This window comes from Emiliania huxleyi (genome assembly GCF_000372725.1).
Source record: "Emiliania huxleyi CCMP1516 chromosome Unknown EMIHUscaffold_162, whole genome shotgun sequence".
NCBI lineage: Eukaryota > Haptophyta > Isochrysidales > Noelaerhabdaceae > Emiliania > Emiliania huxleyi.
Window position 1 is genome coordinate 88,812 of NW_005200960.1, and position 23,920 is coordinate 112,731.

The following is a 23,920-nucleotide window of genomic DNA, read 5'->3' on the forward strand; positions in this document are numbered from 1 at the left end:
AGAGGGAGAGGTAGGGGTCGGGGAGGGTCGATCCGACAAGGTGGCAGGTGGGCGCCTGGCGGGAGGGAGCGTGTGGTCCGGGAGGTTTGGATTTGGGTTAGGGTTAGGGTGAGGGGTAGGGGTAGGGGTAGGGTTGGGGTTAGGTTAGGGAGCGTGGTCCGGGAGGTGTGCGATGAGCGGTCAAGCCGAGTCACGCTCCAGTGCGGCCTCGGTGTGGAGAGGACAGGGCAGGCAGCGCAGCGGGGAGGCTTGGCGGGGGTGTGAGTGGTGGCAGAAGGGGAGGTGAGGGAGAGGGTGGGCGGAGGGTGTGCGCCGACGCGTTTCCGCCCTCGTGGTCCGTGTGGATGGTGATGTAGAGCCGCATCAGCTCGTGGAAGCCCTTGTCGCCCGCAAACTTTTCGCCGAGCATGTTGCAAAAGTTGGCGGCGTAGTCGAGGCTGGCGTCGTACTGGTTCATCTGGCGGGCGGTGGGGCGGAGTCCGGCGGGTGGGCGGGGCGAGCAGGGCCGGCTATGTGTCTCGGTGTGGCAGTGAGGGGCAGCAGTGCGGCGGCGAGTGGCACACAGTGTGGAGGAGGCAGTTGAGCAGGGGAAGGGGGGAGGAGAGAGGGGAGGAGAGAGGGGAGGAGAGAGGGGAGGAGAGAGGGGAGGAGAGAGGGGAGGAGAGAGGGGAGGAGAGAGGGGAGGAGAGAGGGGAGGAGAGAGGGGAGGAGAGAGGGGAGGAGAGAGGGGAGGAGAGAGGGGAGGAGAGAGGGGAGGAGAGAGGGGAGGAGAGAGGGGAGGAGAGAGGGGAGGAGAGAGGGGAGGAGAGAGGGGAGGAGAGAGGGGAGGAGAGAGGGGAGGAGAGAGGGGAGGAGAGAGGGGAGGAGAGAGGGGAGGAGAGAGGGGAGGAGAGAGGGGAGGAGAGAGGGGAGGAGAGAGGGGAGGAGAGAGGGGAGGAGAGAGGGGAGGGGCGGTGGAGAGAGTGGAGGCTGCGGAGAGGGTGGGGGTGCGCACCTTGGCCCCCGCCCGCCCCCCCTCTGGGTAGTAGGTGCAGCGGAAGATGAGTGCGCAGATCTCCGGCATCCTCGCGAGGAGGTTCATCATGTCCTCGTACACGTGGTCCTGCGCCAACAGCGGGCGGGGCGGGGCGAGGCGACGGGTGGGAGGGGAGGGCGGGCGGAGGGCGGAGACGCCGCGGAGAGCGCGGCGCCCAGTAGAGGGTCTTGTTGGTCCCTTCCGCGTACTTCTGCGCGAAGACCGACTCCGTCTGCAGCGCGAGGATGGCAGACGAGAGCTGCGTCATCGGGTGCATCCCCTCCGGGAAGGAGCGAATCATACTCTCCACGTGAGCCGGAAGCTTCGCGCGCGAGTGCAGCTCCGCCGTCACCGAGTCGGCCTGCTCCTTGGTGGGCACCTCGCCCGTCAGCAGGAGCCACAGCATGCCCTCAGGTATCGGCTCCTACGGCCTCAAGCGGCGCCCCGTCAGCCGCACGGCAGAGGCGAGTGCAGCGCCGCCGCGTGCGTGCCTCTTTGGTGACGCTGCCGACGCCGGAGTGGGTCGGGAGCTTCTCCTGCAGCTCGGGGATGGTCAACCCGCGGAAGCGGATGCCCTCCATCGCGTCGAGCTGCGACGTCTCCCACAGCATGCACTTGATTGAGCGTGCCCCGCCGATCAGCTGGTCAATCGTCACCTTGTCGACAATCTGGGCCGGCGAGAGAGGCCTCAGAGCGACGCGGGAGGGCGCGAAGGGGCACGGCTGCGGTGCGTTTCGGATGGGGCGGGGCCGGCTGCCTTGGCGCCATGTTCCGTCTTGAGTTTCTTCAGCGCCGCCTGCTTCTCCGGCATGAGCTCGATCAGCCTCTGCTTGAGGAGCGAGTTAGAGGAGAGCGCCCGCGCCCCGACCGCGATCCGGCGGGTGGACGGCTTGGCGGCGTGGCGCAGCATATCGCGCGGGAGGCAACGGGATGCAGCAGCGATTCGGGCACCCCTGCGGCGCCGCCCTCCGCCGACTCGGCGAAGTGAAGTGGACGCCGCGAGTTTTTTATTACAATCGAGATCGGATTTCCCCGCCTACAACCTTGAGCACTTGAGCACTGGATAGGGTCGATGCCGCGTGGTACGGGACCCCACCAACCTAGCGTTCCAAGAAAGAAGAAAGTAAGATGCGCATCACCCTCCCAGGACGCCGCCAGCCAGCCTCTCGCGCCAGCCTTTGATCTTAGGAATTGCTAAAAATCTCTTCTTGATCTTCGCGGGCGAACTGGCGCTCTGGTTGATGAACTGGTTCGGTGAACTCGCGGTTCGTTCGACGTTCGGTTTCGGAGTTCGCTCTAGACGGCATCCCCTTGGTTCGCTGCATGGTTCGGTCGTTCGCCCTTGGGTGCCCGAACCCTCCGAACTACTCGAGTAGTTCGTGAACTCGAGCCTGTTCTTTTCTCCCCCCCCCCCCACCCACCCGCTTCACACCCGCAGGGCGAGCAATACCACGGAAAGTTCGAATAGTTCGTCTGAACTGCGAACGGGGAAATCAAACCCTGCTTGCTGGCAATGGGCAGCCAAACAAAGGCGGCGAGCAAAACCTGTGTGGCGGCCAGCCCAACGCGAAACGGCTAGCTACTCGAGTAGCGATACTCGAGTTCCCCTACTCGAGTAGCGCCGTTCTCCCCAACATCAGATAGGGGTTTGGCACCGCGAAGACAGAGAGACAGAGGAGCTCCTGCGGAACTGGGAGTTTACCATGCTTGTGCAGGGCGTGAACTGCCGCGCCAACGCCGTGGGGGACCAGGGTGTATCCGCAACTTGCGCAGAGCTCTACCACGGCGTTGGCGCGACTACGCTTGGTTGCGTGTGGTCACGTACTCGTAACGTTCGTTGATGAAGAGAGCGTCTGACCTCGCGTGAGCTCGGATCGACCGCCGGACTCAGTGGACACTGGACACTCCGTGGCACCTCGATCCATGGATTCTCTCGACATGGCGCAGTGCGTCAACGGCGGCATTGAGCCGCTGGCGAGCGGCGCCCTCACCACGCCCATCATCGTGGCCACCGGCATCATCGGTCCGCGCTCTCCCAGCCGCGCTCTCCCAGCCCTCACGGCTCGGCGGCGGCGTCGCCACCGCAGCGTGACTCCCTTGCCGCCGCGTGTGCCCTCCCTTGCTTCGATGGGCGTCCGTCACGCGTGCCGCGCCTCCCCCCAGGCATCGTCTTCTCGATCTTCCTCCTGCGCCAGGTCGCGTCCGTCCTCCTCGACGTGACTTCCGCCCCGGGCGCCACGCGCACAGCCGACTCGGCGGAGCAGAACACCAAGCTGGTCGAGCTGTACCGCGCCATCACGGTTGGCGCCTCCGCCTTCCTCAACGCCGAGTACAAGCTCTGCGCCCTCTTCGTCGCCGTCGTCTCGGTCGGCATCACCCTCCTCATCTCGTGGGCGACCAAGGACCCGGCGACCGGCGAGTGGGCGTGGACGTCGGGCCTCATCTCCGCGCTCTCCTTCTTCGTGGGCGCGGTCACCTCGATGGTCTCCGGCTTCATCGGCATGCGCGTCGCCGTCTTCTCCAACGCGCGCTGCACCGTCGGCGCCTGCGCGCCCGCTCCGCACGGCTGGACGCACTCGTTCAACACCGCCTTCCGCGCCGGTGGCGTGATGGGCTTCTCGCTCACTGGCGTGGCGCTGCTCTCGCTCTACGCGCTCATCCTCGGGCTGCGCCCCCTCTTCGGCTCAGAGCAGACCGACCTCATGCACCTCTTCGAGTGCATCGCCGGCTTCGGCCTCGGCGGCTCGTCCATCGCCATGTTCGGCCGCGTCGGCGGAGGCATCTACACAAAGGCGGCGGACGTGGGCGCCGACCTGGCGGGCAAGGTGGTTGAGAACCTGCCCGAGGACGACCCGCACAACCCGGGCACCATCGCCGACAACGTGGGCGACAACGTCGGCGACGTGGCGGGCATGGGCTCCGACCTCTTCGGCTCGTTTGGCGAGGCGAGCTGCGCCGCCCTCCTCGTCGGCGCCTCGTCGCCGATGATCGTCGCCGCCGGCTGGGGCGCGCTCATGTTCCCGCTCGCGCTCTCGGGCGTGGGCATCCTCGTCTGCATGGCCACCTCCTTCGTCGCCACCGACCTGATGCCCGTCCGCGACGAGAAGGGCATCGAGTCGGCCCTCAAGATGCAGCTGCTCGTCTCGACGCTGCTGATGACGCCGTGCGTCTACGCGCTCGCCGTGACGCTGCTCCCCGCCGCGACGTGCGGCATGTGCGTCGGCGGCTTCGTCGTCGGAGGCGTCTGCTCCTCGCCGCTCAAGGCCTTCTTCTGCGTCGGCTTCGGCCTGTGGGGCGGCTGCGTCATCGGCTTCGTCACCGAGTACTACACGTCCTTCTCGTACACGCCAGTGCAGGAGGTCGCCAACGCCTGCCGCACCGGCGCCGCCACCAACGTGATCTACGGGCTCGCGCTCGGCTACAAGTCCGCCATCGTCCCCGTCTTCGTCGTCGCCTTCATCGTCTTCGGCGCCCACTCCCTCGCCGGCTTCTACGGCATCTCGCTCGCCGCGCTCGGCATGCTTGCCACCCTCGCCACCTGCCTGTCGATCGACGTGTACGGCCCGGTCTGCGACAACGCGGGCGGCATCGCCGAGATGTGCGAGCTGCACCCGTCCGTCCGCGAGAAGACGGACGCGCTCGACGCCGCGGGCAACACCACCGCCGCCATCGGCAAGGGCTTCGCCATCGGCTCCGCCTGCCTCGTCGGCCTCGCCCTCTTCGGCGCCTTTGTGACGCGCCTCTCGGCCGAGGGCGGCATCACGACCGTCGACCTGCTCGACCCGATCACCTTCGCCGGCCTGCTCGTCGGCGCGATGCTGCCCTACTGGTTCTCGGCCATGACCATGAAGTCGGTCGGCATGGCCGCCAACGCGATGGTCATCGAGATCAAGCGCCAGTTCGACGCCAACCCGAACCTGCTCATCCCCAACCACCCCGACCGGCCCGACTACGACACGTGCATCAAGATCTCGACCGACGCGTCGCTGCAGGAGATGATCGCGCCGGGCGCCCTCGTCATGCTCTCGCCCGTCCTCTGCGGCGTCTGCTTCGGCACGCGCTGCGTCACCGGCCTGCTCGCGGGCGGCATCGCCTCCGGCATCCAGATGGCGATCTCGTCGTCCAACACGGGCGGCGCGTGGGACAACGCTAAGAAGTACATCTCCAAGGGCGCGATGGACGAGCTCATCGGCCAGCTCGAGCCCGAGACGGTCGACGGCACCGGCAAGGTCCAGACCAAAAAGTCGCAGATCTTCAAGGCGGCCGTCACGGGCGACACGGTCGGCGACCCGCTCAAGGACACGTCCGGCCCGGCGCTCAACATCCTGATGAAGCTGATGGCCATCATCTCGGTCGTCTTCGCCGAGCTCTTCATGGCAGTCAACCAGGGCGGCGGCCTCATCGGCCCCTACGTCGCCGCCGCGCCCAAGGTTGCCACCGCCGCCGAGCTCCTCCTCATGAACACCGTCGCGATGCCCGCCGCCGCGCCCGCCGTCGTCGGCTCGGCGGTCGCCGGCCCCACCACCATCTTCGCCGTCTTTGTCGGCGGCGCGCTGCTCGGCATGGGCGCGCTCGCCGCCGGCCAGCGCGCTGCCAAGCCCTCCGCGTCGACGATCAAGTCCGTCTCGCTGACCGAGCCCCTCCTCGTCGCTCGCGCCGCGGGCATCGAGAGTACGCCCTTCCAGGGCGCCGCCCGCCCGGCCGCCTGCTGAGCGGCACCCTTCAGAGGCGGTCGCTCCGGGGCGCCCCCCTCCCCTAGCTCTCCCCTCCCTCTGTTCACGGCAGGAGGGGGGGAGGGCGACGCCCGCCCGCTCGTGTGTGATGATCGGCGGTACTCGGGTCTGCCTTCCCCCGCCGGCCTCGCCCCCCTCTACCCCCGCGCACGCTGCGGGCGACACGCGCCGAGTACAGGGAGATGTTCGCCGTGGACCCGTCTCCCGTGGGTCTCGGCTCTGATGACTGGCCTCTCCCCACCCCACTGGCCCTGCCGAGACGCGAGAGAATGTAGCGAGTAGTGTACGTCGGATCTCCTGAGCTTTACTGTCAGCTCCATCCTTTCGTACATACATTTTCCCGCGATAATTTAATTCCAGACCCCACTCACACATGTTTTGCACACGTCAACTCCCTGCGGCTGGCCTCTGGCGAGACCCGAGAGCGAGACGCTGGGCGGGGCAAACAACCAATATGAATATCCTCAAACACAATCCTTTTGCTTTTCGCCCGCGAGATCCGACCCCGCTGTGGACTCCCCCCCGCCGAGACTGTGCTCTCACCCGCAAACGCGTCACTTCCTCTTGCCTCCTTTGCTGGCCTTGGCCGCCGCCTTGCTCTTGACCTTTGCGGTGGCCTTGCCCTTGCCGATGCCTCCCCCTCCGGGCGCCGGTTTCGCCTTTTTGGCGAGCTTCGAGCCGCCGCTGCCCGACACCTTCGCCTTGCGGTTGTTCCCCTCCGCCTCGAGCCGCGCGATCTTGGCCGCCTTGCCAGAGTCGATCGCCTTGGCGCGCACCGTCGTCCGCGCCGCGTCCTCGGGGAAGAGCTTGCCCGCCACCGCGGCCGTCCGCGCCGCGTCTGCTGCCGTGTCGGCGCGCGACGTGGCCGAGGCATACTGCTTCCGCTTGCCCCGCTCCTTGGAAGGCTCGTGCTCCAGCTGCCGGTCGAATCGCCCCGCCGACGCGGTCGAGACCTGCGTCGTCCGGATCGCGCGCGACAGGTACTCTTTCTTCTCCGACGCCGCGCCGAGGTCGCGAGCGATCACCGACGAGCCGAGCGAGCCTCCGGCGCCCGCCGCGGCGCCCTTCCCGCGCGAGGTGAGGCCGGCGGCGTGGGCCGCCTCGAGACGGTTGCGCTCCTCCTGCCGCTTCTGCTTCGCGCGCGCCTCGCCCCGCTTCCCGGCCGCGGCCTCGAACGGGTCGGTCGAGCCGTCCTCGCCCGGCTTCGCAGGGACGAGCCACGTCTTGAGCGGGTCGTCCTGCTTGTTGGCGCGGCCAAAGCCGTACCGCGGGGCCCACTGGCCGGCGGCCTCGTCCCACACCATCTTGGACCGCTTCTTCTTGACGATGCCCTTCTCCGCCGCGAACTTCTCCCAGCGCGTCTGCGGCCGCGGCTTTGGCAGCGGCTTCTCACGCGGCAGCTGCGTCGTGGGCGGGGGAAGGCGGATGACCGCCTTGCTCTCCTGCGACGCGAGGATCGCGTACAGCCGGTTCGCCATCAGCTGCGCGTTGTCGCGCGCCGTTTCGAGCAGGTGCGCCTCGGCGTCCGCCGAGAGCGCCTCTGCAGAGAGCGGCGCAGGGTCGAAGGCGGCAAGGTGCGCCAGGTCGTACTCGAGGTCGTCCTCCTTTTCCACCTCGATGGACGGCCGCCCGCTGCTCGCCGCACGCTGCGCCAGGAGTTGCGCCACGTCGAGCCGGCCGTCACTAGAGGAGCCGGCGGTCGCCATGGAGGTCCGCGTGCCCAGAGTGAGCACGGAAAAAAATGGAGTGATCCAAGTGCGCCAAATCCCTGCACCGTTCTCCCATCCCTCCCTTGGGTTGTGTGTTTTCTTTCTTTCTTTCTTTTCTGCTTTGTGCTCCAAGTGTGAACTGCACTGCAAGTGCTCCAAGTGTGAACTGCACTGCAAGTGCTCCAAGTGCCAGGCAGCGGACTGGCGCGCACTGGCACTAGCACAGGTACACCACAGAATTGAGTGGGCAGACGATGCCGCCAAGTGAAGCCGTGATGCGTGAACAACCTCCCGCCTCCCGTCCGTGGGCGTGCGTGGCCGTGCCTGCCCTGTCCCCAATCTGAGGGAGGGTGTAGAGGATGTAGAGGTGTAGAGCGCTGTAGAGCTGTAGAGATGTAGAGCGCTGTAGCGCTGTAGAGCTCTACATCCCCGCCGCGGGACGAAGCGCCTCCGTTGTAGCGCGATGTAGAGGCGCTCTAACGTGAAATCTCTTTTTCGAACCACCAAAACTCGCTGCACCCAGGTGCAGGTGCAGGTGCAGGTGCAACAAGTTTGCGCCGGGCCCTCTAGCGCCGCGCGCTGGCCCCGGCTGCGTCCCCGCGTGGCCTGCCCGATGGCGTGGTACCCGCCCTCCACCCACCTCCCCGCGCGGGGCCGCTCCGGGGCGACCCGGGCGCCCTCCGACCAAACTGCCACACTACTATATAACAACAAACTCTGAGACCTCGTACGTCCGCCGCAATTCGGACAATGTCTGGTCCCAACACGCGCCATATGACGCCCACCGCCGCCGCGTTGGGCGGCGCAGGGGCTGCTCAAAAGCCCCCTTCCCCCCGCCCCCAGCATCTAGGGACCCTCCACACACACACAACATCTCCAACCAAGTGCTCCATTAGACAGAAGCGGAGAGTCGAGAGAGAACCAAGTGCTCCATTAGACAGAAGCGGAGAGTCGAGAGAGAGCGCGCCGAGAGGCGGCGCGCTCTTTCCCCGGCGGGATTGGGGATAAAGCCGTAACCCGTAAGGGTTAAAAGGCTCTTGCGTCTTGGTTGGCTGGCTCTTGCGAGGGGGTGGGGCGGGGGGTGCTCATATGCTCACAACGCGGCGTGCTGCGCCGAGCTCGTCGTCGGCGTGGCCCTGGCTGGCTGCGCGCTGGCCTGGCCCTGGGCGGTTGCGGGTTGCGGTTGGGGCCGGAGGGCGGGGGGGGGGGGGGCACCGGGCTGCTGGGGTCTCGAGGCTGGGGTGTGGACACACAAAACACGAGCGCGTGAGAGGTGATAGAGAAGCTTCGCTGATCGTACTGTACTGACGTAATGTGTGCACAGCCAGTGACGTCATACGTGGATTCACGTATACTTCAGAGTCGCGGTCCGCCAGTCTGCACCTCGCGAGGTCTCCACGGTCCATCCACGCGCGCACACCACACGCATGGAGGTCCGACTGTGGGGCGGCGTACTGCGCAGCTCACTGGTTCTTCTTCTGTGCGGGCGGGGTCTCGGCGAACGCGAGCACCAAATACGCAACCACCACCGCCTGCACCGCCACGATTGCGGCTATGCCCGCGTACAGCACGCGGTCTGTGTGGCGGTGGACGCCGGCGCTCGGCAGCAGCGCGTAGCAGCCGCCCATCACGCCGAGTGGGACCGCCACCATCAAGCCCGTGAAGCGCACGAGCGTCCGAAAGGCCTTGATGTTTTCGCCGTCCCTGGGGCGACGTGACGGCTGTGAGCGAGGCGGCGGGCGGCGGGCGGCGGGCGAGGGGAGATTGGCTCGCACTTGAGCAGCGCAATGAGGCCGGCGCTGCCGCCGCCAGCTCTCCACCGCGCCGATGCGCCGACGAGCACCGGATGCTGGAACGACCAAGGCGGGAACTTGCCGAGCGGCGGATCACTGACACAGGCCGGCGGCGCGTGAGTGCAGGCTGCGGGATGCCGGTGGCGTGGCAGTGGCGCGGTGTGGCGCACAATGTAATCTCGCTGCTGCTCGTCGCATCGTCGTCGCGGCTTGCCTCGCCGGTTGACATTCGCAGGGAGCAGCGAGCGAGCAGCGAGCGCGTGTGGCACAGAAAAAATGGCATTTTCGGTGCTGGTAGCCCCCCCAAAACAGGCGCGCGCAGCGCGCCCAGGGGCGCCGCAGGCGCCCCAAGCGGCGCGGAGCGCCGCCGCAGGCGGCGGACAGCAGGGGCCCGAAATTAAACGCCATTTTTGGTTCCGCGGTTTTGCCACTAACATTGAAATCCGGTACAAAACGACTTAGCCGAAACAGCTGACAGACAGACAGAGAGCACACACGTTCGAGACGGGGGTGCGCCGACCGCCGTCGCGGACCCAGTAGAGCTAGATGGTCCCACAGGACGCGCCCTTAGCCTCTGAGCTCGTCCTAGACGTTTTAGGGGAAGCGTGGGCAGACCAGAACGCGGCCACGGCGACGCTCCGAGGCTGTCAGCAGCGCTGGCGGCGATCGTGGCGACGGCGCCTCGCCGCGGCAGCGGCACAGAATCGAGGAGGTGGCGTTGGTGGCAGCATCAATGAGATATGAAGGCGGCCGTAATGCTGGTGGCGCCTTCGAGGGCGGCGGAGATCCCCAAAATGAAAAAATAGTATTCATATCCGGTCTCGCCCCCAGACTCACACGAGACTCACACATTTGGTTTTTGGGCCCCGGGGCGGCAAAACGCGCTCTCTTCGCGTAGGAAAGAGTGGGTGGGAGGGAGGGGGGTGTGGGGGGAGGGAGGGGGGGAGGGAGGGGGGGGGGGGGTGTTGCAGGCTGTCTATCTGAAGGATGAAGTTACTTCAGGAAGTAAGTATTCACTGCACTATAGCACGGGCTCGCACCCCCCAACCGCTTACTAGGAACCCCTCGCCTTATTGTTTGGCCCCCCCAGGCCACACACAGACCTCTAGACCGGTCACTGGGGCCGACAATTAGGGTTCAAACACGCCCGGGAGACAGCCCAAACACAGTTACTTCATAGTTACTTCTGCGGCATTCTGGCGCACATGTCGGCCGAGCGCGCGCCCCCTGCTGCCGGCAAACGGTCTCCTGAGAGCCCTCCTACACCCTTGCCACCCCCCCAGCCCAATCATCGAGGTCTGGAATGCGCGCGCCGTCAGGCTGCTCGTCGTCGTCGGGCTCACCCGCAGCAGCAGGTGCAGCCGCCGCAGGAGCCTCCGCAGGCGAAGGCGCAGCGGCTGGGGCGGCTCTGCCGCCGCGCCGGTGCGGCGGGAGGAGCTCGACACCGAGCTCCGACCCGCTCGAGGTCATCATCGGCGGTTCCATACTCCGCTTGCACGACCGGCGGCGGCAACGTGCTTGGGCCAGCTGCACCTGGGGCCGGCGCCCACTGCAGCCTTGTGGAAGCTGCTGCTGCGAGTAGTGCCGCCGCTGGGCCCGGCGCCGCCGCGGCGGCAGCGGGCTTCTTTCCCTTTGCACGCTTTGGGGGCATCTGACGCTCGACCCGACCCGGTCACGGTCGCAGTCAAAGCTGTCACGGGTCAGCGAGTCAACGACATGGTGACGACACGATCGAAGGCGAAGCATGAAGCCCTGTCCTCCTCCCCCATCCCTCGTTTGGGTTGTCTGTTTTCTTTCTCTCTTTTAGACGTGCCGGAGCCGTCCGACTGTAGCGACTAGCCCACACCTCTGTCGAGTCCCAGAAACCCGAGGAGTCACACAGTCCACGCCTGTGTGATGCACGCCCTGTGAGCGGGGCGGGGTGCGCACTGTGCCTCTGAGCTCTGTGTTCGTGCGTCGCCCATCTCTCCTGGAGTCTTGACTGCTCTATTTATTACCGTTTTATTTATTTTCCGGTATTTTTTACACATTTTTGCTCAACGCCTGCACAAAGATCGCACGGGCGGGGACCTGTTCCTTTTTACCCATCTCACAGTAGAGAGGTGTCCGCTAAGTGCCATCCACCCTTCCCCCCGTGTGTCTGTTTTCTTTCTTTCTTTCTTATTTGGGGGACTTGGAGCACTTGGAGCGCAGTCATTAACGCTCACATCCAGGGCCGGGGAGCTGAGAAGCGCACTCAGCGGGCCGGATGATCGGTATCGGGTTACGGGACCTTCTTCTTCTTTATTTATTTGATATTTTTATTTATTTTATTCTGGGGTCTCCCTTGCGATGGCCTCGGTGCCCCGCCAGCGTGCTTTTGTCATCATGCTGTCGTGCCTCTCCGCAGCCGCCGCGCTTCCGCGGCCTCCGCCGCGGAAGGTGGCCCGCGCCTTCGCGAATCCCGTCTTGCGGCTTTTGCCGGATGCCCACCGCTTGGCCTCATTGCGGGGGCGGCCACCGGGCCGTGCCGTGGCCGCCCCCGTAGCTCGCGAAGCTGCCATCTGTCTGCTCTGCTGTGCTTTTCTCGCTCGTGCGTCCTTGCAACTTGTGCTGGCCTCCTTTCACCTCCTGCTCTCCTATGCCACGTGGCTGTGTGTGTTTGGGTTTCTATGTTTGCGATTTGGATTTTGGATTTTCTACTGCACTTTGTTTATTTATTTAGAGTGCTCCAAAAGGCCGGCAGCACTTCAAAGCTTCAAAGCCTCCCTTCCTTCTATTTTCTCTTTCTTCACGACGCGCCCCTCCACGCGCGCGAGGCTGCCCCCCGGCCGGCGAAACGCCGCGGGTGTGCGCCCCTGCTCCGCTCCCTCCGCCGGCCCTGCTGCGCGGGCACTGCCGCCGCCGCGGCCGGCGCGGCGCCGGGCGCCGCGCCCTCGCCCTCGCCCTCGCCCTCGCCCTCGCCTTGCGGCGGCGGGTCGAGGAAGCGCGTGCCTCGCTCCTCGCACGGCGAGACGGGCACGCCCGCCTCGCCGACCAGGCTGTAGAACCGGTCGAGAAAGGGCGCGTACAGCGCGGCCACCTCGCGCCGCCACGCAGGCGGCATGCGGCCGTGGCCGGACGCCTTTGAGTTCTGCTTTTCCTTTGCGACGCGGCGGGAGACGGCGGAGGCTGCGATGCGCTCGGCCTGCGCCCGCCGCAGCCCTGCGTGCAGCACCACGTCTCGCACCACCGCGGCGGGCCGCTGCACCTGCGGAGGGGGGGGGGAGGGGGAGACGTGGCGAGAAAGGTGTCAGGGGGGTCGGGGAGGCAGCTGTGCGCCATTCCGGCGAAGGAGACGAGGAGGAGCTGCGCCGGCTGGAAGTACTCCAGCCAGCGCTGCAGCTGCGGGTGGTAGAGGCCGTGGTCGAGGTGCGGCGCGCAGCTGCCAAACGGCGGCGGGAGGGAGGGCGGCCAGAGCGGCGAGGTTGGGTCTCGCCGGAGGCACCTGCGCAGGGGCGAGGCGCCGGAGGGGCGGGCGCGGGTTAGAGGCGCCGCTCTGCCGACAGAGTGTCCCTCTCGCGTCCTGTCCTGGAGGCGTCTGGCTAGCGTGCGGGACAGTGTCTGGGACGTGTCTGGGGAGTGTCCTGGAGGCGTCTGGCTAGCATGCGGGACGTGTCTGGGACAAGTCTGGGGAGTGTGCAGGAGGCGGCTGGGAAGTGTCTGGGAGGTGTCTTGGGAGATGTCTGGGAGGCGTGGTGCGCCAAGCAATGCGCACTGCGCGCCCTGTTCAGCTCAACTGGCACAACTAGCACGCGGTCGCTAGTTTCAACTACTCAAGCAAGCGGCGCACTCGCGCGACCGGTTCAGCTTGGGCGCGGTGAAGGCGTCAAAGGTGACCCTGTCCCAGTCGCCGCCGTACGACTTGAGCTCCCAGAAATAGGACCAGTACTTGGCCACCTGCGGCGAGGCCGGGCGGCGGCGCGGCGGCGCTCGGCGGGCGGCGGTGCCGAGCTCGGCGGGCGACGGTGCGGCGGTCGCACCGGGTCGCGGAGCATCCACACGAGCCGGAGCTGGCCGAGCGCCCGGCCGTAGAAGGCGGCCATGTTCTTCGGCGCATCGTACCACACATGGTACGCCGGGGTCGCATCGATGCCGACGACGGTGCGCGCGCCGCTAGCCGGGCACTTTGGCCACGCCCGCTCATACCAGCCGCGGCCACGGCGCCACTGCGCAGGGTCGCCGAAGAAGTCCTTCTCCTTCTTGGAGATGTAACCCTTGTCGGTGGTCCTGCCCGTGTCTATGGCGCCCTCGCTATAGTCGACCAGCCGGCCCCACAGCAGCGTCGAGCCCGTCTTGATTGAGCCGATGAGCAGCAGCGACGGAAGCAGCCGGCCGCACGCGGCGCACGCGGGCACCGAGCAGAGCGACCCGTCGCGCACCGGCAGCGGGGAGTGTGGAAGGGTGCAGTTTGATACGGCGAGCGATGGAGTCACGAGGGGCATTGCAAGCAAGCACCAGCGTCGCTCTTCCCGCGAAAGAGAGAAAGCGAGTACTTAGAACACAAGGCACTCTCGCACTTAAAATCCCTGTGTGGTGGCGGCGTGCCGTTCTCCCATCCCTCCCTTGGGTTGTCTGCTATCTTTCTTTCTTTCTTTTTCTCGCACATCCCTCCCTTGGGTTGTGTGTTTTCTTTCTTTCTTTCTTCTCTCACGTTTCAAGGGACATTCTGAGAGATGCAGGGATGAGCTCAGCCTCGGGAGGAGCTCAGGCGCTTAAGAAAGCGCCAAGAGAGGGGGGGGTGCCACAGAGGTGTGGCGGAAGGGTGCCGAAAGAGACAAATCAAACAGGACTCGCGCGGCCCGGCGCAACGAAAAGAGATGAGGCGTTTCGAAGAAAAGAAAAACAAATTCGCGTCGGCGATAGGCCTCCTCGCAGCGCAAGGCGCCGCCGAGCCGCGTCTTGCTTGCCCGCCGGCCTTTCCCACGCCACTCTGCCTGCCACCCCTCACGCTCTCTCCTCTTGCCCGCCCGTCCGCAGTTCCGTGAGCAATGAGCTGGCAGACGTACGTCGACACCAACCTCGTCGGGACCGGCACGGTCACCGCCGCCGGGATCTACGACCTCCAAGGCAACCCCTGGGCCTACTCGGCGGGCTTCGCGGTACGCCCCCCCCTCCCCCCACCCACCCACTTCCCTCTCCACGTCGCCCGCCCGCCCCCGCCCCCGCCCCCCCTCTCCCTCGGAAGTGCGGTTCCAACGCCGCCGCTTTGGCTGGAGTCCCGCGTGCGGTACTCTCTCCACTCGCCACCTCCCGATCCCCGCGCCATCGTGCCGCTGCTCTCGTGCAGGCCCAGGTTGCCGAGGTTGCCGCCGTCTCTGGGCACTTCGCCGCCCCATCCGGGCTCGCTGCGACGGGCGCGACGGTCGCAGGCGTCAAGTACATGTTCGTGCGCGGGGAGGAGAACGCCGATATCTACGTCAAGAAGGGTGCGGAGGGCGTCGTCTTTTACAGGTGCAACACCTGCATCATCGTCGGTTACCACAACGACAAGATCCAGCCCGGCCAGTGCTCGGCGACTGTCGCGAAGCTGGGCGACTTTCTCAAGGAGAGCGGCATCTGAGCCACCGGCACGGAGCAGCCCCGGGGGGCGGCGGCGGGACCTAGGGTGTCTCGGTAGCGTTTAGGGGGGGGGTGGGGGCGGGGTTGCTGGGGCCGCGCAGTGGGTTTGCGGGGCGCGGGTCGGGGAGCGGCAGGGCGTTGCCGAGCGGGAGGCGATTGCATCGCCGACCGGTGGCCCTCGCGCCTCGTCTCACGTTTTCCCCTGCAGGCCCTGCGCCATGTGTACTCCCCCCCTCGCCCGCCCCCTCATCCCGCTCTATGGGTGTCTCTCCTTGGGTGGTGGCCGGGGGGCGGGAAGTGGTGGTCACGAAGGGCCGAGAGGGGCGCGACCGCGTTTTGTCACATGTGTGCGCCTCTCGCGATCGCACGCAGCGCGGCTCTCGGTTTTGAGTGATCAGCGCAGCCCTGCAGAGAGTTTACTACAGAGGAGCTTTAGATTTCTCGAAGCCACACGATCCCATAGATGCAGCCCTGCAGAGCGCAGTGCGGAGCCGTCGCTCTCAGGCGTGTGGCGCGGCGCGGCGGCCCGCGGGGGCGCCCGGCGCGGCGGCGGCGGCGCCAGCGGCCAGTGATGGCCATTTACTGGTAAAAGAGTGGTATTTACCACATATTTGATTCTCCTGGGGAGTGGTATGGTATGAGCAGAGAGTGGTATGGTAAATTACGAAACTCAATGGAATCATCAATTTTTCGGGATCTGAGCCGAGTCTAGAGGCTGGTTTGCGGCCAAATTCAGCCAAATTGGCAATAATACCGGGTATTTTGCGGGTATACCTGGGAAAACCCGGGTATACCTGGCAAATACCGGGCATTTTGCCGATTTCTCCGATTTTTGTCAGATTTTGCCTCAGAAGTCGTGGTAAATCTTACCACAATTTGATTGTTTTGGCCGTAGAGTGTTTGATTGTTCTGGGGGGCTATACCAGTAAATGGCCATCACTGCCAGCGGCGCGCCCAGCGGCAGCGCGCAGCGGCCAGGGCGCCTAGATCTCCGTCTCACGTCTCTCGCGGGCCGCTGCCGTGTCCCGTGATGCGTGAAGTGCAAGTGGGGGGCTCGCTCGAGTATCAACATAAACCACACGACAGAGAGCGAGAGACGCGCCCGCCCCACCCTTTCTGCTTTCTCGCGGCTCGCGCGCCTCTTTACCCGACCTTTGGAACCTGAGCCGGTGCTATCGGCTATCGCCCGGCGGCGCTCGCGGGAGGGAGCCCGCGGGCGCCGGCCAAGCGTGCCCCCGTCAGGTCTGCGGTCGCGAGGCCGGTGGCGGTGCGCAAGTCCGCGAACTCGAGCGAGGCGCCGACGAGGGAGGCGCCGTCGAGGGCGACGCGCTGCAGCGACGCGTACCGCAGGTCCGCCCCCTAAGTGTAACTTAGCCTAAGTGTCCGTCGGCGAGAGGTGTCCGTGTCTGATGAGCTTTTGTGCAGTGTCTCTGGAAGTGTCTCTGGAGGTGTCTCTGGAAGTGTCTCTGGGAAGTGTCTCTGCGTGTCTCGGAAGCGTCTCGCGCCTCGAGGACGGCGTTGGAGAGGTTCGTGTCGGAGAGCGAGGCGGAGGCTAGGCTCGCGCCCGTCAGCACCGCGCCGCGCAGGGCGCAGCTCGAGACGGTGGCGTGGCTCAGGTCCGCCTGTTCACGGCCAGAGCTGTGAAAGAGCCGCCGCTCACACCTCCAGTCAGAGGCAGCGTGGCGTGCTCAGGGCCTCCGCCATCGATCCGCCCTGGACGGTGAGCCGCTCGAGCGAGGTGTGCGCGAGGGTGGCCCGCTCGAGCGAGCAGCCACGCAGGGTGAGGCCGTTGCAGTTCGTGTCCGCGTCGAAGAGAGCTCGCTCGAGGTGGACGCCTGCGTGCAGGCAGCTCGACGAGGATGCTTTACTGCGCTGGGGGCTACTGCTGCGGCTACACTGCTGCTGTGCTGCTACTGCTACGGTACGGCGCGGTCGGGGGGTACTCGCCTGTGCAAGCAACACCGTCGCGCCGTCTGTCTTTTGTCGCCAGATCTCGAGAGGGGGGGGGCGCGGGCGCACGGCTGAAGACGGAGAGCCAGAGCGTCGCGCCGCGCCACATCGAGCCGGGAAGCTGGCAGTCAATGACCTAGCAACATGCAATTCCTGACTTCCAAAGTGCAAAGATGGGACTGCTGTGCTGCTACTGCCGCTTAGCTGCTGCTGCTGCTACTGCTGCTGCCGCTGCTGCTGCTACTGCTGCTGCTGACAAGAGTTCGCCTCGGTCTCGGTGAGGTCGGCGTGGTCGAAGATGGCCCCCTCGCCCGCCCGCAGCCCCGCCACCGCCGCCGCGCGCATGTCTGCGCGCGAGAAGTCGGTGGCGGTGACAGTCGCCCCGGTGAGGTCCGCCTCCTCCAAGTCCGCCCTCCTGGAGGGCGCGAGCCAGGGTGTCAGAGAGGGGGTGTGTGGCGGGTGTGTGCGTCGCGTGAGCTCTGCTCTATCTCTGCTCTATCTCTCGGCTGCGGGTCTCTCTAGGCGCTGTGCTTGAAGGATGCGCGAGAGAGGACGGCGCCGGAGAAGTCCGCCTGCTCGTTGATTCCAACGGACGCAGATTCGCATTCACGTGCCCGAGAGACGCGGCTCGGGTGTCTGGGGCTAGGGTCTGGGAGGCGGCTCGTTCACCCCGAAGAGGCGCGCCCACTGCAGCGACGCTCCTGTACGGGGGGGGGGGGGGGCCCCCTCGGCATCTTGAAATAAAAAAGGGTGAAAGGCGAGGCCCACGGCCCCCCTAGAGAGGCTCGCCCCCTATAAGGCAGGTTTCTTTTCCCTCCCCCTCCCCCACCCCCCCTCCTTGCACCTTGGTTAGCACACCGCTGGGGGCATTCTGGGCTCGCTTTTTGTCCCTGGGCTACCCCCCCCCCCCCCCCCGGCCATCTTCCTGCTGTCCCTGGGGCTCCCTCTTCCTTCCGTGGCCTCCCCCCCGCCCCCCTCTCTGACTCTCTCTCTCAGCGTCTCTCTCCCACTCTCTCCCTCTCGCGCCCGAGAGGTCTGCCCCGCGCAAGTCTGCGAAGTGTCTAGGAAGTGTCTAGGAAGTGTCTCGCGCCCGAGAGGTCTGCCCTGCGCAAGTCTGCGAAGTGTCTAGGAAGTGTCTAGGAAGTGTCTCGCGCCCGAGAGGTCTGCCCCGCGCAAGTCTGCGAAGTGTCTAGGAAGTGTCTAGGAAGTGTCTCGCGCCCGAGAGGTCTGCCCTGCGCAAGTCTGCGAAGTGTCTAGGAAGTGTCTAGGAAGTGTCTCGCGCCCGAGAGGTCTGCCCCGCGCAAGTCTGCGAAGTGTCTAGGAAGTGTCTAGGAAGTGTCTAGGAAGTGTCTCGCGCCCGAGAGGTCTGCCCCGCGCAAGTCTGCGAAGTGTCTAGGAAGTGTCTAGGAAGTGTCTCGCGCCCGAGAGGTCTGCCCCGCGCAAGTCTGCGAACGAGAGGTCGGCAAAGTCGAGCTGAGCGTTGCGGAGGTTGGCCTGTGCGCCCCAAGCAAGGACTCTCATTGATTACAACACAGCTCAGCACGTTTGAGTGTAGAGCGTCGAGCTGGGCGCTGCGCGGAGGTTGCGGGATGGCCGCGGGCGGCTGTGTCTCGGCTGTGTCTCGCCGTCCGCAGGCTGGCGTGCTTGAGGTTCTGGCCCTTGAGGTTGGCGGAGGGGAGGTCGGTGCAGCCGCGCTCGAAGAAGTCGACCTGTTGACAGAGGAGGTGCTGTCGAGAGACCCGGTCTCAGAGGCCCGCGCCTCAGCGCCTCAGAGGCATCGTTAAGGGATAAGTTAAGGCCGCTCGGCACCGACACTCCGACGAGATCAAGGCAGCTGTTTGGAGGAGGCGGGCGAGGAGGCGAGGAGGGCGGCGGGGGGAGAGGCGGCGGCGGCGGCGGCGGCGAGGGCGGCGGCTGCAGCGGTGGGCGGAGGGGCGGCGGCTGCGCGGGCGGCGGCGGCGGCGGCGATGACGGCGGCGGCGGCGACGGCGGCGACGTCGGGGGCGGCGGCGACGGCGGCGGGTGCGCGGGAGGGTGCAGCGGCGGAGGGGAGGGCGGGGGAGTGGGCGGCGAGGGTGGCCCTCGTGGCTGGGGTGGCTGCGGCGGCGGCGTGGGCGGGGGTGGCGGTGGCGGCGGCGGCGAGGGTGGCGGCGGCGAGGGTGGCGGCGGCGGAGGGGGCGACGGTGGCGGCGGCGGGAGCGGCGGCGGCGGTGGCGGCGACCACGGAGGTGCGGAGGGGGGCGGCGACGGCGGAGGCAGCGACGGAGAAGGCGGCGGCGGCGGCGGTGGCGATTGTGGCAAGGGAGGTGGTAGCGGCGGCGGGGGTGGCGAGGCAGGCGGCGGCGGCGATGGAGGCGGCGGGACGCGAGGCACTTTCACCCAGCACTCGAAGCCGGGTATGGCGGCCACGTTGAAGACCACCGAGTGGTGCAGCTCGCAGCGTTTGTACTCCTTCCCCTTCACCCGCCTGCAGTAGGAGTGTTGTGCTCCGGTCACTCTTAGCACGGAGACGCCGGGGCACCGAACGCGGGACAGACGCGGGCATGCAGACCAAGAGGCGCGTTGTGTGGGGATGTTGTGTGGGGATGGCAGCCACCTGCTGGCCAGGGAGCCAAACTCGTAGGCGATGCAGACGGCCTCTGCTGCGCAGCGTGCGCGGCAGTCGGCCGCATCCGTGAGCCATATCTCCTCATATGCGCCGGAGCCACCATTGACACTCCTGTCAGAGCGACAGCCGCCAGCACGTCCGTCGGGCATGTACCACTGTGTGGCGGCCATCGCCCGGGCGCCGCAGCAGAGGGCGAGCGCGAGGAGGATGAGCATTTGCTAAGAACGGAAACGGAGACAGGCTCGTCGACGAGACGCGATAGTGGCACAAAAAGAATTTTACATCCCGATTTTCATTCCAAGTGCGCGGAGCTGCTCCTTCTCTGTCCCTACCCGGGCAGGAAGCGTGGGCAGCAGCAGCGCGGCAAGGGCCGCGGTGCCAGGGGCCGTGCCGATGCTGGACCCCGTCTCGTTGACAAGAACGCGCTGTCCGCGCGCGGCAGCGGGCCCTCGCGCCAGTCGCGCTCGCCGTCGCCCGACTCTCCGCCCGCCAAGTGGGCCGCCTCCGCTGACTCGTCCGGCTATGAAACCGATACGCCGGACGAGGTGCAGCAGGATGGCGGTCCGCAGGGTATGCGGCGCGCTCGGCATGAGGACGCAGTTCGACGCGGCGGTGGCGGCGGGCGAACTTCTCCCTTCTCGAGCTGCTCGAGAGCTTGCCGCGAGGGGTGGTCAGGTGCCTCGCAGGGAGAGGGGCGGCGAGAAGACACAGGCGCCAGTGCGACGAGACGCGATGGCGCCTGACCAAAGAGAATTAAAAAATAGCCTCTCACACCACTAGGTATGAGGCACGGGACTGGCGCGCAGGGGCACTAACACAGGACACCACGTTCTAAAGCCCACTCCCTCTCACGAGACGAGGCACGGGACTGGCGCGCACTGGCACTAACATCAAGAAATCACGACTCTCACAGTGATTTGGGCTCAGCAGCTTGTCAGCCCTCAGCCGAAGCTGGGGCTGGTCCCGTAGCCGAGAGAGCCCGCGTCGATGAGTTCGACGCGGTCGGGAGGCTTGCGAAGAGGCCAGCGAGGTGGCGATCGCTGTACTTCATGGCGCCCTCAAAGTGGGGCTGGCTGACTCGCCAGAGCCCAGAGGTCGATACTCTGGACAACCCATAGGATCAAAAATCTCTCTCTCTCTAACATCCGGGCAGCGTGACGCACAACTTTAACCTCCCATACGTGTTTGTGCTCCTCCTTCGCTGTCCCATCTCCTCATCTCTTTCCCACCTAGGCGGTGCGGTGTGTGTGTGTGTGTGTGTGTGTGTGTGTGTGTGTGTGTGTGTGTGTGTGTGTGTGTGTGTGTGTGTGTGTGTGTGTGTGTGTGTGTGTGTGTGTGTGTGTGTGTGTGTGTGTGTGTGTGACTGTGACAAGGGACCCCTCCTGTTTCTTATCAACAACGAAGGCGCTCTCAAAAAAAGAATTTTACGACTCGACTCTAACTCACTAGGAATGGGACTGGCGCGCACTGCCACTGGCAACCAACACAGGTACGGCGTTGTGAAGAAACTACTGAGATACGCTGCTCGGCTTCTGCAGCCCTGTGGCCAATTCTAAGAATTGTAGGATGAGCTCTCTGTGACAACACTGGCACGGGACTGGCGCGCACACGCGCACTGCCGGCACACAAAAAAGAATCAGGGCAGCAAAGGTGGGGACGTCTGCGTACTGCGCGCCTCCTCCCCCGCAGCGGTCTCCACCCTCGCCCAAGAGAGCCGGCAGCCGCCCACCGGGCACGGCGCACGAGAGCGTAACTCTGTGGCGTAACTTGGGATGTCTCGGTCTTTCTTTCTTTGCTGAGTCGTCGCGCCGGCTCGGCGCCACGCCCCACGCCGGCTATAACAGGCTATAACGAAAACCCAAAACCCGCACGGCCCTCAGCGCCGACCCTTCTTCTTCGCCTTGGCCGCCTTCCCCTGCGACGCGCCCTGGCTCCCACACGCCACGCAGCAGTCCCAGTCTCGGCAGGCGTCGCAGTGGTACCCGCCGCGAGTGTACTCAAAGTCGATGCCGCACAGGTCGCAGTGTCCCACGCCCGCGGCCAGGTGGCGGTAGTCGCGCGGCTTGCTGTTGACTGGCGTCAGGCGATGGCCGCGATGGCAGGCGCGCTGCGCGGGGGGCGGCGGCATGAGCGACGGCGCCTTGCGCTTGCCGCCGCCGCCGCCGCTGCTCCTCTTGACGGGTGCATGCTCCTCCTCGCTCTCCTCGCTCTCCTCGTCCAGGTCCTCAAAATCACCGTCCGAGTCGCTATCGGCCACCATCTGTCGCCGCTGCTGCGGGGTGAGGCTGAGCCAGACGGCCTTGATCGCCTCGCGCTGCCGCGCACTCCCCGACGGCAGCCGAGCCGCCGCCTGGAGCCGCTTGTCGCCGGGAAGGACCTCCAACAACGCCTCGATGAGCTCCTCGTCCATATCAGACTCGTCCAGCTCGAGGTCGTTCTCCGATACCTCTGCGTCTGCGAGTCTCGCGCAGATATCGTCGGCGTCGGAGGCTTTGGACGCTGCGTTGGTCGCGAGCCACTCGCGCGCTGCCGCCACGGCGTCAAAGACGACCACGTCGCCATGGCCGCCATCCACAGCCGCCGCCACCGAAGCGGCGAGCGCTTTCGCCTGCTCCGCTGACGGTGCGAAGAACCCTCCTTTGGGAGCGGACCGGTGCTCAAAGAGGTCGGCGTGCTGCGCGAGGCTCGAGCACGTTATGATGGGGGCGGCGCTGGACGGATACGAAGAAGGAAGGCTGACTTCCATCGCGATCGCGCCAACCACTTCTTTGTCGTCGACCACCTCTGGCGTCACGGCGATCACGATCCTCCCTGCCGACTCGCTGTCGACCCACAGGTCAGGACCGAGGATGGATGAAAGAGCGACGAGCTCATCGGTGGCCTCTTCCGAGGGCATACGAACCGCTCTAGAGCGAGCGCGTGGTCGAGATGTCTCGTAAAACAGTGGCCACGCTCCGGCGCGAACACAGCCCATGGAATCGCGTGCCAGATAGGCTCATGGGATAGCTCAAAGCTAGTATGTGTGTACATGATTGATGGTGCCAGCTGTGCGTCCCTCACTCAGTTCGCCTCTACGAAGGATCTACGTAGTACATACATGGCGCAGCGTCCGACATCGCATGCCGGGCGAGACCGGGGCCCTCACATCCTCTCCTCGGCGTGCGCCGCTAGCCGCACCAGCAGCAGGCCCTCGACGCCGAGCTCGACGGCCTGCTTGTACAGCGCCTCGGCCACGAGCGCGCGCTCCGCCTTTGACGTGGGGACGCCGTTGGGGACGGCGACGGCCGTGTCGGGCCGGTTGCCGTTGCTGCGTGGCGGGACGATCCCTCTGATGCGCAAGACCTGCGCCGCGTGGTACGGGACGCCGTAGATGCACCCGTTGGTGCCGACAACGCCAGAGGACCACTTGTCGCCAAACAGCCCATAGTCTGGCCCTATCAGCGCCGACTCCTGCGTCTTCGGGTCAAAGCGCAGCACGCGCTCCGCGTCGTATGGGATGCCGTAGATGAAGCCGTCTGCGCCGACGAGGCCGCACGACCATTTGCCGCCGCCCTGCCCGAGGTCGCCGCCGACGAGCGTCGCCTGCTGCGTCAGCGGGTCGAAGCGCAGGAGGCGCTCCGCGACAAAGGGCAGGCCGTAAATGCAGCCGTCGGGGCCGATGACGCCGCCCGCCCACTTGTGCGTCGACTGAGCCTGCGCCGCAGACCCCGCGCGCGACGACGACGACGACGACGACGACGACGAGCGCGAGGAGGAAGAGGCGCCGTCGTCGTCCTCCTCCTCGCCCGCCGGCTCGCCCGCCTCGCCGAGGTCGGGTCCGACGAGGCTCGCCTCGCGCGTCGTAGGGTCGAAGCGCAGCACGTGCGATGAGCTGCCCGGGATGCCGTATATGCAGTTGTCCCTGCCGAGCACGCAGCCCCGCCACTTGCCGCCCCCCTGCGGGTTGGCCTCGTCGCCCTCGCCAAGGTCCGGGCCGACGAGAGTCACTTCCTGCGTCGACGGGTCGAAGCGAAGCACACGCGCAGAGTTGAAGGGCACGCCGTAGACGCAGCCGTCGGGCCCGAGCACTCCGCCGTCCCACTTGCCGCCTCCCTGCCCCAGGTAGGGCCCCACGAGCGTCGCCTCCTCTGCCACCGGGTCAAAGCGCAGCACCCTTGCGCTGTCGTGCGGAATGCCGTAGATGCAGCCGTCGCGGCCGAGGACACCGTCAGACCACTTGTACTCCTCCCCACCCAAGTCTGCTCCGATCAGCATCGAGTTTTGCGTCTCTGGGTCAAAGCGCAGCACTTGCCTCGCGTCGGCTGGCACGCCATAGATGCAGCCGTCGCAGCCGAGCACCGCGCCGGCAAAGCCGAGGCGGCCGCCGCTGCTCAGCTCAAGCTTGAGCAGCTCAGGCCCGACGGTCCCGATGCGGGGTGAGTCCATTGGAGCTCTAGCCCGACGTCGGACGTCCCCGTCCCCGTCGGCGATTGTCTGTTTAAATAGTTGTGCGGGCCAAAAAGAACTTTTGTTGTAACTCGGCGCCGTTGTGG

General features: G+C 66.2%; 8 protein-coding genes across 8 annotated transcripts in view; 2 read left to right on the plus strand and 6 right to left on the minus strand.

Annotated features, from left to right (window-relative positions):
- Window positions 1-1,990, minus strand: part of EMIHUDRAFT_467883 (mitochondrial citrate synthase) — a 4,168-nt gene extending 2,178 nt beyond the window's left edge. Inside the window, exons 1-6 of the mRNA XM_005785233.1 lie at window positions 1,773-1,990; window positions 1,507-1,683; window positions 1,191-1,439; window positions 995-1,102; window positions 305-457; window positions 1-46 (exon numbers count right to left, since the gene is read on the minus strand). Of these exons, the coding sequence (XP_005785290.1) occupies window positions 1-46; window positions 305-457; window positions 995-1,102; window positions 1,191-1,439; window positions 1,507-1,683; window positions 1,773-1,925 (886 nt within the window). The 5' untranslated portion in view covers window positions 1,926-1,990. The remainder of the gene's footprint in view (window positions 47-304; window positions 458-994; window positions 1,103-1,190; window positions 1,440-1,506; window positions 1,684-1,772) is intronic.
- Window positions 1,991-3,285: 1,295 nt separating this feature from the next.
- Window positions 3,286-5,388, plus strand: EMIHUDRAFT_51239 (H+-translocating pyrophosphatase; the record flags this gene model as incomplete). The annotated part of the gene is made up of 1 exon (XM_005785234.1): window positions 3,286-5,388. A coding segment is annotated over one exon (2,103 nt), but the record flags the coding sequence as incomplete, so codon positions are not given.
- An 814-nt stretch (window positions 5,389-6,202) lies between these two features.
- Window positions 6,203-7,463, minus strand: EMIHUDRAFT_364204 (hypothetical protein). The gene has a single exon (XM_005785235.1). It carries the CDS (start codon window positions 7,452-7,454, stop codon window positions 6,303-6,305), a length of 1,152 nt encoding a protein of 383 aa, XP_005785292.1. The 5' UTR covers window positions 7,455-7,463; the 3' UTR covers window positions 6,203-6,302.
- A 4,557-nt stretch (window positions 7,464-12,020) lies between these two features.
- On the minus strand, window positions 12,021-13,721 carry EMIHUDRAFT_455929 (hypothetical protein; the record flags this gene model as incomplete). Its single annotated transcript, XM_005785236.1, has 5 exons — window positions 13,252-13,721; window positions 13,062-13,168; window positions 12,569-12,653; window positions 12,238-12,479; window positions 12,021-12,033 (listed from the first exon to the last, which is right to left on the minus strand). The coding sequence occupies exons 1-5, from the start codon at window positions 13,711-13,713 to the stop codon at window positions 12,021-12,023; spliced, it is 909 nt and encodes a 302-aa protein (XP_005785293.1). The 5' UTR covers window positions 13,714-13,721.
- A 407-nt stretch (window positions 13,722-14,128) lies between these two features.
- On the plus strand, window positions 14,129-15,270 carry PRO (profilin). The gene is given in 4 exon segments (XM_005785237.1): window positions 14,129-14,152; window positions 14,249-14,370; window positions 14,559-15,164; window positions 15,179-15,270. 2 exon segments carry the CDS (start codon window positions 14,260-14,262, stop codon window positions 14,829-14,831), a joined length of 384 nt encoding a protein of 127 aa, XP_005785294.1. The 5' UTR covers window positions 14,129-14,152; window positions 14,249-14,259; the 3' UTR covers window positions 14,832-15,164; window positions 15,179-15,270.
- Window positions 15,271-15,867: 597 nt separating this feature from the next.
- Window positions 15,868-16,916, minus strand: EMIHUDRAFT_364206 (hypothetical protein). The gene is made up of 4 exons (XM_005785238.1): window positions 16,850-16,916; window positions 16,526-16,665; window positions 16,336-16,452; window positions 15,868-16,189 (listed from the first exon to the last, which is right to left on the minus strand). The coding sequence occupies exons 1-4, from the start codon at window positions 16,887-16,889 to the stop codon at window positions 16,010-16,012; spliced, it is 477 nt and encodes a 158-aa protein (XP_005785295.1). The 5' UTR covers window positions 16,890-16,916; the 3' UTR covers window positions 15,868-16,009.
- Window positions 16,917-21,264: 4,348 nt separating this feature from the next.
- EMIHUDRAFT_230244 (hypothetical protein) lies at window positions 21,265-22,284 on the minus strand (the record flags this gene model as incomplete). The annotated part of the gene is made up of 1 exon (XM_005785239.1): window positions 21,265-22,284. The coding sequence occupies one exon, from the start codon at window positions 22,282-22,284 to the stop codon at window positions 21,265-21,267; it is 1,020 nt and encodes a 339-aa protein (XP_005785296.1).
- A 245-nt stretch (window positions 22,285-22,529) lies between these two features.
- EMIHUDRAFT_230245 (hypothetical protein) lies at window positions 22,530-23,813 on the minus strand (the record flags this gene model as incomplete). The annotated part of the gene is made up of 2 exons (XM_005785240.1): window positions 22,530-23,081; window positions 23,250-23,813. 2 exons carry the CDS (start codon window positions 23,811-23,813, stop codon window positions 22,530-22,532), a joined length of 1,116 nt encoding a protein of 371 aa, XP_005785297.1.
- Window positions 23,814-23,920: the final 107 nt, after the last annotated feature.

Bases quoted from the DNA above. Each gene is read 5' to 3' on its own strand.
- PRO (XM_005785237.1), top strand. From the start codon at position 14,260: ATGAGCTGGCAGACGTACGTCGACACCAACCTCGTCGGGACCGGCACG. The intron at 14,371-14,558 runs GTACGCCCCCCC...GCTCTCGTGCAG, and splicing joins CCTACTCGGCGGGCTTCGCG to GCCCAGGTTGCCGAGGTTGC.
- EMIHUDRAFT_364204 (XM_005785235.1), bottom strand. From the start codon at position 7,454: ATGGCGACCGCCGGCTCCTCTAGTGACGGCCGGCTCGACGTGGCGCAA.
- EMIHUDRAFT_364206 (XM_005785238.1), bottom strand. From the start codon at position 16,889: ATGTGGCGCGGCGCGACGCTCTGGCTCTCCGTCTTCAGCC. The intron at 16,666-16,849 runs GTGCGCCCGCGC...GCCTGCACGCAG, and splicing joins CTGGCTCTCCGTCTTCAGCC to GCGTCCACCTCGAGCGAGCT. The intron at 16,190-16,335 runs GCGCGAGACGCT...AGTTACACTTAG, and splicing joins TCTCCAACGCCGTCCTCGAG to GGGGCGGACCTGCGGTACGC.